The sequence below is a fragment of the Echinops telfairi genome, unplaced genomic scaffold (genome assembly GCF_000313985.2).
Source record: "Echinops telfairi isolate 266 unplaced genomic scaffold, ASM31398v2 ScPeMD7_3533;HRSCAF=4204_1, whole genome shotgun sequence".
Classification (NCBI taxonomy): domain Eukaryota; kingdom Metazoa; phylum Chordata; class Mammalia; order Afrosoricida; family Tenrecidae; genus Echinops; species Echinops telfairi.
This window is the reverse complement of record NW_022107432.1, coordinates 19,380,228-19,392,668: the sequence shown is the minus strand read 5'-3', so window position 1 is coordinate 19,392,668 and position 12,441 is coordinate 19,380,228. Positions and strand designations below refer to the sequence as shown.

Sequence of the window (12,441 nt, the reverse complement as noted above, 5' to 3'; positions counted from 1 at the left end):
AGGCCTCACCACACCCACACCCAGTTAACTTTAATCTTGTGGCATATTTATTAGATTAGCCTATGTCATCTTCCATGTCCTCCTCTGTGACAAGAATACTGCATTTCTTAGGTCCACTCCCTGGCCCTTCAGCGCTCAGCATCTGGCCAGCACAGACGGGACGCAGGAGCAAGGGCAGACCAGACACCTGCGACCTTGAGTTGAATCCAAGAGCAAAGAAGGCACCAGCAGAGTGCACCAACCCACCCAGAAGTCTTTGTCACGGGTCCTCGTGTTGATCACCTGTTGACCGACAACAAGAACCTCAGCCCCATGCACGCAATGCTACCTTCTTGCATGAATAAACATCATGTCCCCCTGCCTACATTCCCTGAAAAACCTCTCCTTTTCTGTCCACGTCTCTGCTTGCCAGATGCTTCTCTTCCTCCTCTTTCTGCTCGTGTAGTAAAGTCCCATCCCTGCCTGGTCACGCTTCCTGAGCAGGGAAGACCCTTCCATTGGAAGCTTGCTGCAGTGACAGCCAGGGTCTGGTTCCTAAATCTAACTTCAGGGGGCCCATGATGCACCTGCTCTTGACCACAGAGTGTCCACAGAACCCTCTGGCCATACATGCCCGCCTGTGTCCTCAGAGAACCTGGCTATCTGGAGGTCAGTTCCTGCATCTGTTGATCACCACATTGTACAACTTATTGAAACAAGTCCGGCAATTAAATAATTCCAGTCAAACTCTGGCCCGGCAACCTAAGCATTGTAAACTGTGAAATGTAACCGTGGGCCGTGAGAACTCACCTGGACTTGTGCTTTTCACAAACAGAGATAGTAAGTGATCTTTCACAAAAATTCATGGGGGTATCAGGAATACCACGTATGTAAAAGCGGCTTAGAATTGAACCCATCAGCTGCTCTGAAGGAGAAAGCTGGCTGCTGTCTACAACTCCCGAGAAGAGTCACAGCCTCAGAAACTATCTACAGGGCTGCTGTAAGTTGAAACCAATGGAAGATAGTGGATTCGGTTTGGGTTTGTAATCTACTGCTGAGCTAGAAATAAATGATTGGAATAAAACTTGCCTACAGAGAACTGGTCGAAATAACTGGTCGCCAAGGTTAGGGGTCAGAAGGTGTTCGTAGATGGCATCTTTTCTATCTGAAAGAGCATTTCTGTGCCTTCTTGCTGGAGGGCGGTGGGTCTGGGCTGAGTGCAGAGCACAAACGTGTGATGTGCTGCCTGTATCTGAAAGGCGTGTCTTCACCTCATTTTGCCAACAAAACTGCTCAGTGGAAAACCTTTACAACGCGGACTCCAGTTGCTCTTTCATCGTAGGATTATGAGAGCTCTTCGTCACTGATAATCACTTGTTCTCAAAATACAAGTAGACAGAACATCAAGGGAAAGTGCTGAAGTGTGCCTATTTACGATGGGATCTTTTTGTTTTACTTATGCTCTTATGTGGGTCCTATTGAAAGGTCCCCTGAAAGTCTTGTTTACCCCTCCACACATTAGCCTGACAATATCAATAGTCAATCAAAGCACAGCAGGCTCTGTGAGTGGGCCTGACTCAGCGATGCGTACTTGCTGAGCTGCAGCCTCAGTTTAAATCAGGCCGCCCAACCTGCTCATCCCACTGCTGCCTCTCGCTGAGACTTAGCCTTTCCACCCCAGACGGTCTGAAGCAGGAGCTACAGTTCAAGCAGAAGTTTTAACATGGTCCCTGGGTGATTGCATGCTGAAAGGATCCCTTGAGAACAAGGAAAAAGTATAGATTCTGATTTAGTCTACCTGGGGCGAAAAGTCATATTCTGAGCATGGGGCCAAATGAGAATGAACTGGTTCAAATGCCTGGTTTAAAAGCACCTTTCATCCCGAGTTTTCTAAATGGTTACCAAACATTGGACTTAAACTGGCCTCTCCCCACTTATTTCCAGTGTGGTCCCTAGACCCATAGTATCAGGAACACCTGGACCATATTAAACCACCCAAGCCCACTGCCATCGCATCATTCCAACTCACTGAGATCCTATGCAGGGTTCGAAAGATTGTCAATCATTATGGGAGCAGACAGCCTCATCTGAGGAGCAACTGGTGGTTTAGAACCGCAGACTTTTGGGTTAGCAGCCCACCACAACACCATGGCCCCTTGAAACTTGTTACTCGCTGCCACTGTCAATTCCGACTCACAGCGACCTTATAGGACAGGGTTTCCGAGACTCTAATTCTTTTCGGGAGTAGGACGTCTCATCTTCCTCCCACGGAGGGCCTGCTGGTTTCAAACTGCTGACCTTGTGGTTTGGAACTTGTTAGAAAGGCCAAATGTGAGCCAGACCTCAGCTTGAACAGATCTGTGACTCTGGGGTGGGCCCGGCATTCTGGAGTCTAGTCAGCCCGTGGTTGATTTGGATGCTTGCTCCAGTTTGAGAGCTGCTAGTTTAAGAGAAAGGGGCATGAGTCATGCACGCATGAGTCTAAAGTGCTCATTTCCCAATGGAAAGGTTGGTGGTTTGAAACGACCCAGTGGCTCCTTGGGAGACAGAACGTGTGGTATGTTGCTGTGATGAGTATCATCTCAAGAACCCTAAAGGGCAGTTCTACTCTGTCACATAGTCACTTGCTCTGAGTCCCAGTCAACTAGAGGACACCATCTACAACAATGGCTGTCTCAGAGGACAGAGGTCAACAGGCACAGTAGAGTTAAATGCTCAGACTAGCCCAGGGTCATGCGCGACCTTCCCATTTTTGTCCATGACTTTGCCTGTTGGTGAGATTTTGTTCATGCCTAGGCCTCACAAAGAGGCAGACGGCTTCCCAAACTCCTGGCTCACCTTTGGCCCTGCAGACATGCCTTTCTGGGGAAACAGGCTTGGCATCAAGTCCAGGCCTATTTATCCAAGGGAAGGTTCAGATAGGTAACTTCACTGAGGGGCGTCCTAAAAGTGTAATAGTTATTAGATCCTGGCAAGGTGGTAAACCCACTCCCATCAAGCCAATTCTGATCTAACCCTATTAGATACAACAGAATGGCTGGAGAGGGTTTCCAAGGGTTAGCTCTTCTGGCCATCTGTGGTAATTGAAGCACATAGATTGGAACATAGATTCCTAAACTGATTTGACCTGCCAGCCCCTTTTTACTCAGCTCCCCCCTGGTTATTAAACACTTTTGGACTACAGTTCAGGATAAGGTATGGGTATCTGATTTTGCAGCCCCACCCCTGCCGATTATTCCAGCACTGCACAAGGGGCTGTATCCCTCACTGTGGGGAACGCTGGACTAGAACTGAGAAGCAGCAGGATCTCTCAGTCGGGTTCAATCTAAGGCACCTATTAAGATCAGGTCTATGTGTGGATCAGTCAACTCATCTTTAGTCATTCAAACCAACACTTTAGAATACATAACAAATATAAACACCACCAGGACAGTCGAATGGATGAAAACACTTACCTGTTTTGGTAATGGGTCCAGAAGATGGCAGTCATATTTATAAAATATTAAAATAATGCATATTTGAATCTCTAGCAGAGCAAGCCACCTGGAAGAAAAATATAAAGGTTAGTTGGCTGCAAAAGATGCATGAGTTATCTAGTAACAGAAAATAACTAGAAAGCACATCTCTCTCACCGCAATTATGTTTTTCTTTGTAATATAAACCTTTTCTATGAAAGGGAAAGAGTAAGAAAGAATTTTTTCTTTTATAACGCCACTTGCCACATAGCAGAGGGCCCCTGGTGGCAGAGGGGTCAAGCTCCTGTGTGCTAATCCAAAAGTTGATGGTTCAAACCCAGCCAACTGCTCTGTGGTAGAGAGATGTGGCCAACTACCCCTGTAAGGAGAACAGCCTCCGAGGCATATGGGCCTTCTACTCTGTCACATAAGGTTGCTATATACTGAAAATCGACTCCAAGGTACCTAACAATAGCCCATGGATGCTTGGGATGATTGAAATGCTGAACAGTGTTTGTAAAATGCTTAGCCAGTGGAAGCACTCAGTAAATGTGAATCCCAAGGTTTCTGCAATGTTTTAGATCTGTGCTTTCCAATATAGTAGCCATTTGCTACATGTGATGATTTAAAGGTAGTAAACTAAAATTAAATAAAATAAAAACATTCAGTTCTTCAGTTGCATTAGCCACATGTGAGTACTTTATTGCGGGGGGTGGGGGGGTGGGGGTGGGGCTTTTTTTTTTTTTGACTGCACGCTAATTGCCTAAATGTCAGGTTCTGTCTTTTTTATGTAGAGATACTTTGTTAAGCTGTGGACCTTTCTCCTCCCTGATCTGTGTCCTGGGAATGGCCATCGTCAATCACCTAAACTAGACCCACTGCCATGGAGCCACCGTGACCTTCCCTCTGTGGGGTTTCTGAGACCGTACATCTTTATGGCATCAGACAGCCTCGTCTTTGCCCTCAGGAACAGCTCGTGGGTTTGAACCACCGCGTTCTTGCTTAGCAGGCCAGCACTTCATCCACCAAGGCAATAGGCAACCAGCTGGGACAATTGTAGGCTCATTTTCATTGCTTTTTTTTTTTCTCACTTGCAGCACTTTGTCCTGTGCTGCTTATTTTGATCCATCCATGTTATTATTTATTTATTTATTTATTTTTGATAGAAGGGTTGAGTCCTGTTAATTCATCATGGTCAGGAGTAAAAGTTTCAAAGCAGAATTTGGAAAAGACTTGTTCATGAGAAATTTTGACCCAGGTCGCCAGTACTAGCATTGCCTTTTCTTTAGACTGTTCAATTCAGCCTGTATCTGTAAGGATTATTTAAGCCCATCCACTGCCATAGAATCAGCTCCAACTCACAGTGACGTTATTATGGGTTTTCAAGATAGTAAATGGGTGTAGTAGCAAACCGCTTCATCTTTCTCCCATGGAGTGACTGGTGAAGTGCTCGCCACAAGGTGAGCCCAATACTGAAGTGACGGTGCCTCCTTTCAACAAAGATTGGATCGGTCCTATTTCATAGACATTGATAGTCTCTTGGAATAGATCACCGTTAGCATTTATAAGGAGGTGAGACGTGTTCAAAAGATAAGAATTTATGAAGATTCACTGTGGTGCCCATGGGCCTTATAACAATACCCCTAGGGCTCCAGATCTTATCTGAAATAAAATACCGCCAGGATGGCTCAAGAACACCAGTGGGAATGCACACGTGTTGCCATTGTACCAGGTCAACCATATTCATTCATTTACTCAGTCAGCCAAAAAACAAATAAAGGAAAAAATTAAGATCATGAAGATGAAGAAGATATGGCCTGCGCCATCTCTGAAGTTTATCATCTGTACAGCAAGACAGATGCACAAACAGCTGGCCATGCTAGAGCAAGACGAAGCCCTTGGCTGAGACACGTGCAAAGTGCCAGAGGAGCAGAAGCGTCTAGAAAGCACAGGGAGTTGAATCTGCTTCCTGGAAGACATATCCTTCAGACAGCTACTCATCGACTCGTGTCACCTTGGTTAGGCCTCAGTAAGTGTTAAGCTTAGAAGCAAGATGCTACATCTTAGAACAGTGGTTCTCAACCTGTGGGTCGCGACCCCTTTGGAGATCGAAGGACCCTTTCAGAGGGTCACCTGATTCATAACAGTAGCAAAATGACAGCGATGAAGTAGCAACGGAGATAATGTTATGGTTGGGGGTGGGGGGTGGGGTGGCAGTCACCACTACATGAGGAACTGTGCGAAAGGGCCATAGCCTTGGGAAGGTGGAGAACCACTGGCTTAGAAGGAATATGCCTGGAGTGCTCCTTGGAAGCAAGGATGGAGAGACTGCTCGCCTCACGTGCTTGGGACATGCTGCCAGGGGAGATGGGTCCCTGGAGGGCACTGTGCTTGGTAAAGCAGAGAGGAAGGCCCGTGACAAGACGGATCACCACAGTGGCTGCGACACTGGACTCAAGCGTAGCAACGATCATGAGGATGGCACAGGATGGGGAGTGCTTCCTTCTGGTGTGGGGTCACGATGGTTCCAAGTCAACTCGGCTCTCGGCGGCACCCAACAACAAGAATGTGGTGTGCCCTGGGCAAAGCCCCTCAGGACAGAGGAGAGACACACGTCCTTTTCCAGAAGAGAAATGGCTGTCAGCTAGAATGATTCTGTATGGTAGCTCCTCTGGCCGAAATGAGCACGCGGAGCCATCAAATTGGAGAGGGAGGGAATCCCAAGCCAGAGGTGCAGGAATGGAGCCCCGCCCGGGAAAGGGCAATGAGTTTGTTTTGGGAGTTTGCTCCAGTGGCAGAGTGGATGGAGAAGAAACTGAAGGCAGAGAGACCCTTCTGGAAGCTGACACAGTCATCCGGGAAATCGATGCCGACGCACCACCCCGAGGAGGCAGTGGAGAGGCTGGAAGTTAAGCGGAAGATCTGGGAATCCATTTAGAATACACACCTGTGGCATTCAAAGCTTTTGTGTTGATGACAACTGGCTTTGTAAGTCTGCATTTTTACCAAAGCCCTGTAGAAGCAAACCGAGCTGTGTTCGCGGTAGGAATGTTTTCTTAATTCCTCTACTGACAAAACAGTGAAAATAATGAGGCATATTATTTATAACAGATTTATTTTTTACACTTACAGGAACAACATTACACATCTACAAACAAAGCTCATTAAAATCTAAACATGCTCACAAGGCCGTAAGTACTTGGTACTTGTCTACTTTCTCCATTTGTGGATCCTTGCTCAGAGAACAGGGTACCTTAAGGCACTGGGAAATCTATAGGTTCTCCAAGCCAAAGCTAGTTTAACCACTCTTTTAATTTTAGAATACATTACTAAAATGGCAAAAAAACTCAGCTACTCATGAAAGACTATGGCTGGGGTACCAAACTTTCTACGAAGAATACTGGGGAGAGTCCGAGCAAGCCTGTAGAGCTGACATTAAATAAAGGAAATGGGGCGAGAGGAATTAGATACAGGTAAGTCCAACAAGGCAGGAAGCCCCAGAGGCGCAGGGGGAAAGGGCTCGCTCCGTCCTCACTAACTGAAGTGGCGGAGGTTTGAATTCAGCAGCCACTCTGGGGGAGAAGCGATGGCAGTCAGCTTGGGTGCAGATGACGGGCTATGGAGCCTGTTTTCCTCTGTCCGATAGGGTCTCCTGAGAGTGACTTGGCCGCGATCGGTTTTGTGTAGGAAGAGAAAGGACAAAAGAAAACACTTTAAGAAAAAAGGAAGAGAACGCTAACTGTCTTGAAAGGAGAAGAGAAAGTGAAAAGGTAGCTCAAAAGGTAAAGAACAGAAGACTGATGGACATGTCGTGATGTGAAGCTACTTGGAACAGCGTTTCTATCCAAAGTCTTTGTTACTCCCACCCAGGGACTTGGGAGAAGCCTGCAGATAAGGGAAACAGGACTCTAACTCAGGGATTAGCCGGTTTTCCCATTCTACTCGGTATAAAGTGAGCCAATTCAGAAGCAGGATCAGAGGAATTCCGCCACCATCAAAGAAGAGCCATGCACTTAATTCTGGCCTCAATCTAAGAACAATGAGTTCTTCTGACAGGCCCTACTCAACACTTGTCCTCATAAACAGACCACTGAAGCTATGGATCCTATAGCAAAATATGATGAAGAGAGTAGATGGTGCCCGGCTATCAGAAAGAACAGTATCTGGGGTCTTAAAGGCTTTTCTTAAAACAAGCAGCTCTCTAAGTGACATGTAGTTGACACAAATGCCAACTAAGCCCACATGGAAGAAGCACACCAGCCTATGTGATCCAAGGATTATAAACAATAAAATCCAGATCCAAAGCAGGGAATGGTATTAGAGCTTAAATTCTGAGCACCCGGTTTGCAGAAGGCATTGGATGACAGTAGAAGCACGAAATCCATTCGCAAGGTCCCCACTTGGATTAAACCTCCAGGCCTCCCCTCTGACCACAGTCCAGGGATGTGAACAGTCTTGCTAGCAGACAGAAAGCATTGTAAAGTTGATTATGGCAGGTACGGTGAGGCTGAAATATAATATTCATTTGATCTCCTTTTAGACCCATTTTTAAATTGTTTCAGTTTTTAATATTTTCTGCTTTCTTTTTGCAGTTTTTCTCTTTTGTGTCTAATCATTGTTATTTGTTTGTTTGCTTCGTGTTTGTGTTTTGTATGACTTTCTGTATATGAAATCCAAGATATGATTTCTATAGGTAAATCGATAGTGATGGGGTTTCTATAGGTAAATCTATAGCTACAGTAACTAAATTAACAATTACCCAGGGGGATGGCAGGAAAGTTTGGGGGGGAAATGGGGAGCTTAACAACAATGAGTATAAGAAGAAAATGTTGTGGAATTGATTGTGGTGATTGCACAACTATTCTTAATATGATTACACCATTAAAGTGTATGGTATGTGAAGTATATGCCAATAAAACTTTTTTTTTCTTAAGAAGAGCAATGATCAGAGTGTGTGCAAGATCCCTTCCAGAAATATCCGAGTCAATGAGGACATCAGAGGTCCTCGTACCGAAACCACGAAACAGCAGTGGGCTGACTGCATGAGCCAAGGTGACTCCCTCTGGGCCAGAGTCTGGCTTGCAGAGTGGGATCCCCTTTGGTCACTTCTCATCATTTAAGGAGCCCGACCGCAACACTTGCCCAAGCCGTGCAGAGAACAAGGCATGGGTGGCTGAGAGGCAGAAGGATGCAAAGAACCAGCCTCCATGATTTCCGACGTTGACCAATGAACCTTACTAGACGCACCTACCCCGGCCATAATCATGAGTCGGTGTCTGCAAGTTCTGAGAGGCCATTGCAACCGTTGATCAAACCCCAAAGAGAAGTAGGCTTGGTTTCAGAGGACTGGTTTGGTGCCCTGAGAAGGACCGGCTGGTGTCAGAGTAGGGTACAGAAAGACGGAGGGTGGAGGCAAGTCCCACCTCTGCCTCATAACAATGCTCCTCAGGCGGATGTAGAGTGGGATTCTCCTACTCCTTCCTGCAGCTGGAGGTCAGATGGGGCTTCTAAGCCCCTGGCTCAGAACCTCAGGCTTTCATGATCTGAGCCACTGCTGGGCGCATCAAGGGGAAGACCACTTCTGACTTCTGGTGGGCACGGACTTGCTGCGGTCCTTGATTTCCTGGGTTGCAGCCAGGAGAGTTCTATTGGTGTTCCTCCAGCTATGTTCAAAGAAGCAAAGCCCTGAAGTCTAAGAGATGGAAGTCTGGTCACCTCTTAGAACCTCTGATTCAGGAAAGGGACTGAGGGAATAGTACCGACTTCATTCGAATTAAGTGCTTCTCAAAAAGAAATGAACGCATGGTCTATTTGAAATTCCACAGCTTCCAGAAATAAAATGTAAGACATGCCTTCCTTTTTTTGTTTTGTGTTCGATCCTCAGGCAACAAACCTCAGCCTCCTTACCAGCTATTGTAAGCTTGAAACAACATTGCATGGACTACTTTAATTCTCTAAGGCAATCTTTGGCTCCTCAGGGCATTTATACCCATTCAAGGTGCTTGGTTGCTAAGGGCAGAAATCCTCCGTGGAACTGGTTTCTGGGACGAAGGGGAGGCACTGCTTGCCTAGCCAAAGGACCCTGAATTAGTGCCAGGATCACGGCAGCCGTTCAAGGATGCGGCTCTGTGCGAGATCAGCTTTATTCTAACACTGTCTGTTCTGATCGGCTCAAAATAGCTGCTAACGGTTTCTGGGGCCAGACCCTCACGTTCACACCCAGGGAGGAAAAGGCTTATTTTTGACCCAGAAGTCTCAGGTTGTTAATTGGCCTGCTGGAAACGTGGAGACACCCAACCCAATCCCTGTGGGAAAGGAGGGCGAGGGAGGGGCAAAGCGTGCTGATTGGCTGATTGGACAGTGGGTGGAGTCAGCACATGACCTGGGCCCCCAGGTGGAAAACTGGACTTGTAAGACGGGGAGAAGAGGAGATTGGGTGATGGGCAGATAACAACCAAAGGACACTATTGGGATAGCTTCCAGCTTTGATCCTAGTCCTCTCCTCCTAGGAACTGGGGACAACTGGAGCCCCAAAGGCTGGAGGTTCAAATCCACCCGAAGATGCCTCCGAGGCCCAGCCCGGCCATCTGCTCTCACAGAGCCACAGCCTGGAAATCCCCAAGAGCAGTTCTGGTCTGCGCCACCACATGAGCTTGCTGTGAGTCGGAATCCACCACCCGAAAGCCACCACCACAAGGTCCACAACCGAGACCCCTCCCTTCCGGAAAGAAGCCGCTCAATTTGATGAGGGGGGGAAAAATCCACCCAAAAGGGGGTGAAGGTGGGGGAACACCCTTCTCAAAGCTTGCTTTCTTCCTCTCTGCACGCAGAACATCCTACCCAGGTGTTCTCTTTGCCATCGAGGGCTGGACATCTATTTTGTAAATAAAAGCAACAAGGCCTCGCTGAAATGATTTTGCTCACACAGGGACTTGTTTCGGTGGAAGCACTTCGCCCTAAGTATTTTCAATCACTCTGGAATCACTTCTGTTCTTGACAGACTTAAATCTGCGCCTCGTAGCCAAGTGTCACAATGAAACGGCCCGGGAAGCGATGGCTGCACTATTGCCAATGGTCTCTCCGGTCCTCCTTGGTGTGAGTGGCGGCTCTTTAGGAAAGGAGTTAGATGAGAGAAGCACCGCTGAAAAATGAACCAAGGATCCCGGCAGACTGGCTCAGCGTCTTAGAAGGAACCACCACCAATCCTCACACCCTCATGCCCATGCCCTCCAGGACATGCGCCCAACGTGGGGCAAATGTCAAGAGACAATTCTAGAGAGAAACAGAGTTCATCCGATGCCAGCCAGCAAGGAGCTGAGGGAAAGCCTTCGTTTAGGTAACAGATGACTCCTGCAAGAAATTGGATTTCACCTTCTCATGAAGGCCACAGGGATTTGATTATGTTCCCTCCATGGAGGCCATTTTCTAAGTAACGGTGAGAGAAAAGTGACTCAAACATCTCTCAAATGCAGCGAGACTGTGCGCCGGTCTTTTACGGATGAACTATGCGGATACCAACTATTGCAATCGCCTTACCCTTCAAGGAGATGCACAGGCACAACTGTGCTCAGAGTTCCACAAATCCCAAATGGCAATGGCCTTGCCATCCCTAATGCAGAGCTACATTATAAACACTGATGCGCCCCTCGGTGTGGATGCCACAGTACCTGGAGAGTGTCTTTGGAAGAAGACTTCCTTAAGGTCCCAGCAAAATTTAAGCAATAAGGAAACAAAATCATGATATGAAACAGAAAACTAGGATTGTACACGGGGCTCCCAAAGAAATGGGAATTTTAGGCTTTTGACTTCACTGAAGACAGCTACCTCAATGCGGTCTCTTGTGTGAACCCTGGTATCTCAACAAACGTTTGCTAACTGGTAGCGTAGTGGGTGATAGGTGGGACTATTAGCCTCAAGGCCAGCAGTTTGAAACTACCAATAGCTCCAAGGGAGAAAGATGAGGCTTTATATTTCCCTAAAGCTTTACAGTCTAGGAAATTCACAAGGGGGCATTTCCACTCTGTCCTCTGAAGGTCAAGATGAGCTGGAACTAACTGTATGACAGAGAGTTTGGTGATAAATTTTATGTCAAGTTCACTGGGTGAAGATTCTTACTGGCTTGTCTGGGAAGGTCTACTAGTCCCCAGAAATGTTCAGTAACAGTGTAAACTGCATAATCGAAACTACTGTGAACAGCCAATTGATTGTATGATTAGGGTGGAGTGCAACCCCCTTTTCAGGTCACAGCCTCGTTGCAATTTAAAGGTAAGTTTCCTCCTGGTATGACCTAATTACTATATAAGTGGAGACTGTGGGGAAGCCTGCTCGCTTTTTTGTTGAGTCTGGATTCTGCATCTGACCTGTTGACAGTCTAGTTTTGGACTTGAGCCAATGGCTACTACCTGCTGTTCCCTGGAGCCATCAGCAGCCTGCCATCTGACCTGCTGACCTTTAGTTTATTCACCTCTCTAGTCTCGCAAGCCTGACCTGCTGACCTTGTTCGTACCTAAATGTGGACTCTTATTTAGATTGATCTGCCACTCTATCCTGTGATGATCCTGCTGATCCTGGATTTATCAGATCCCAAAGCTACACCACTCAAGGGAAGACATGATAACTTACTGCAGTGACTTACCCACATCTACAACTGCGTAAGCCATTCTGTTGATATAAAATGTTATTATTTATCTATGTAAGTAAATTAAGTAAACAAATAAAAGTGTCACTGGTTTTGCGTACCTAGAGAACCCAGCCTAATAGACGTGGGTATCCAATACTGTATGAAAGAAATAATAATATAAACAATATAAACTTGGAGAAAAATTGTGTCTGTTCAGCATCCCTCACTGACCCTTAGCCCACAGGGGACAACACTGGAGACACAATGTGGGAATTGTGCGCCATTTGACCCCACCACACCTTGGCAAAACACTAAGGGCATACAATAGAACAGCAAGGGGAGCAGAGCAAGGAAGTCTGAAGGGAATACCAAAAATAGACTTTGGGG

The 12,441-nt window shown here is 46.7% G+C and overlaps 1 protein-coding gene across 1 annotated transcript in view; it reads right to left on the bottom strand.

Moving 5' to 3' along the window:
* Positions 1-12,441, bottom strand: part of LOC101659857 (24-hydroxycholesterol 7-alpha-hydroxylase) — a 72,101-nt gene that overhangs the window by 3,035 nt on the left and 56,625 nt on the right. Inside the window, exon 9 of the mRNA XM_004710882.2 lies at positions 3,435-3,522. Within this exon, the coding sequence (XP_004710939.1) occupies positions 3,435-3,522 (88 nt within the window). The remainder of the gene's footprint in view (positions 1-3,434; positions 3,523-12,441) is intronic.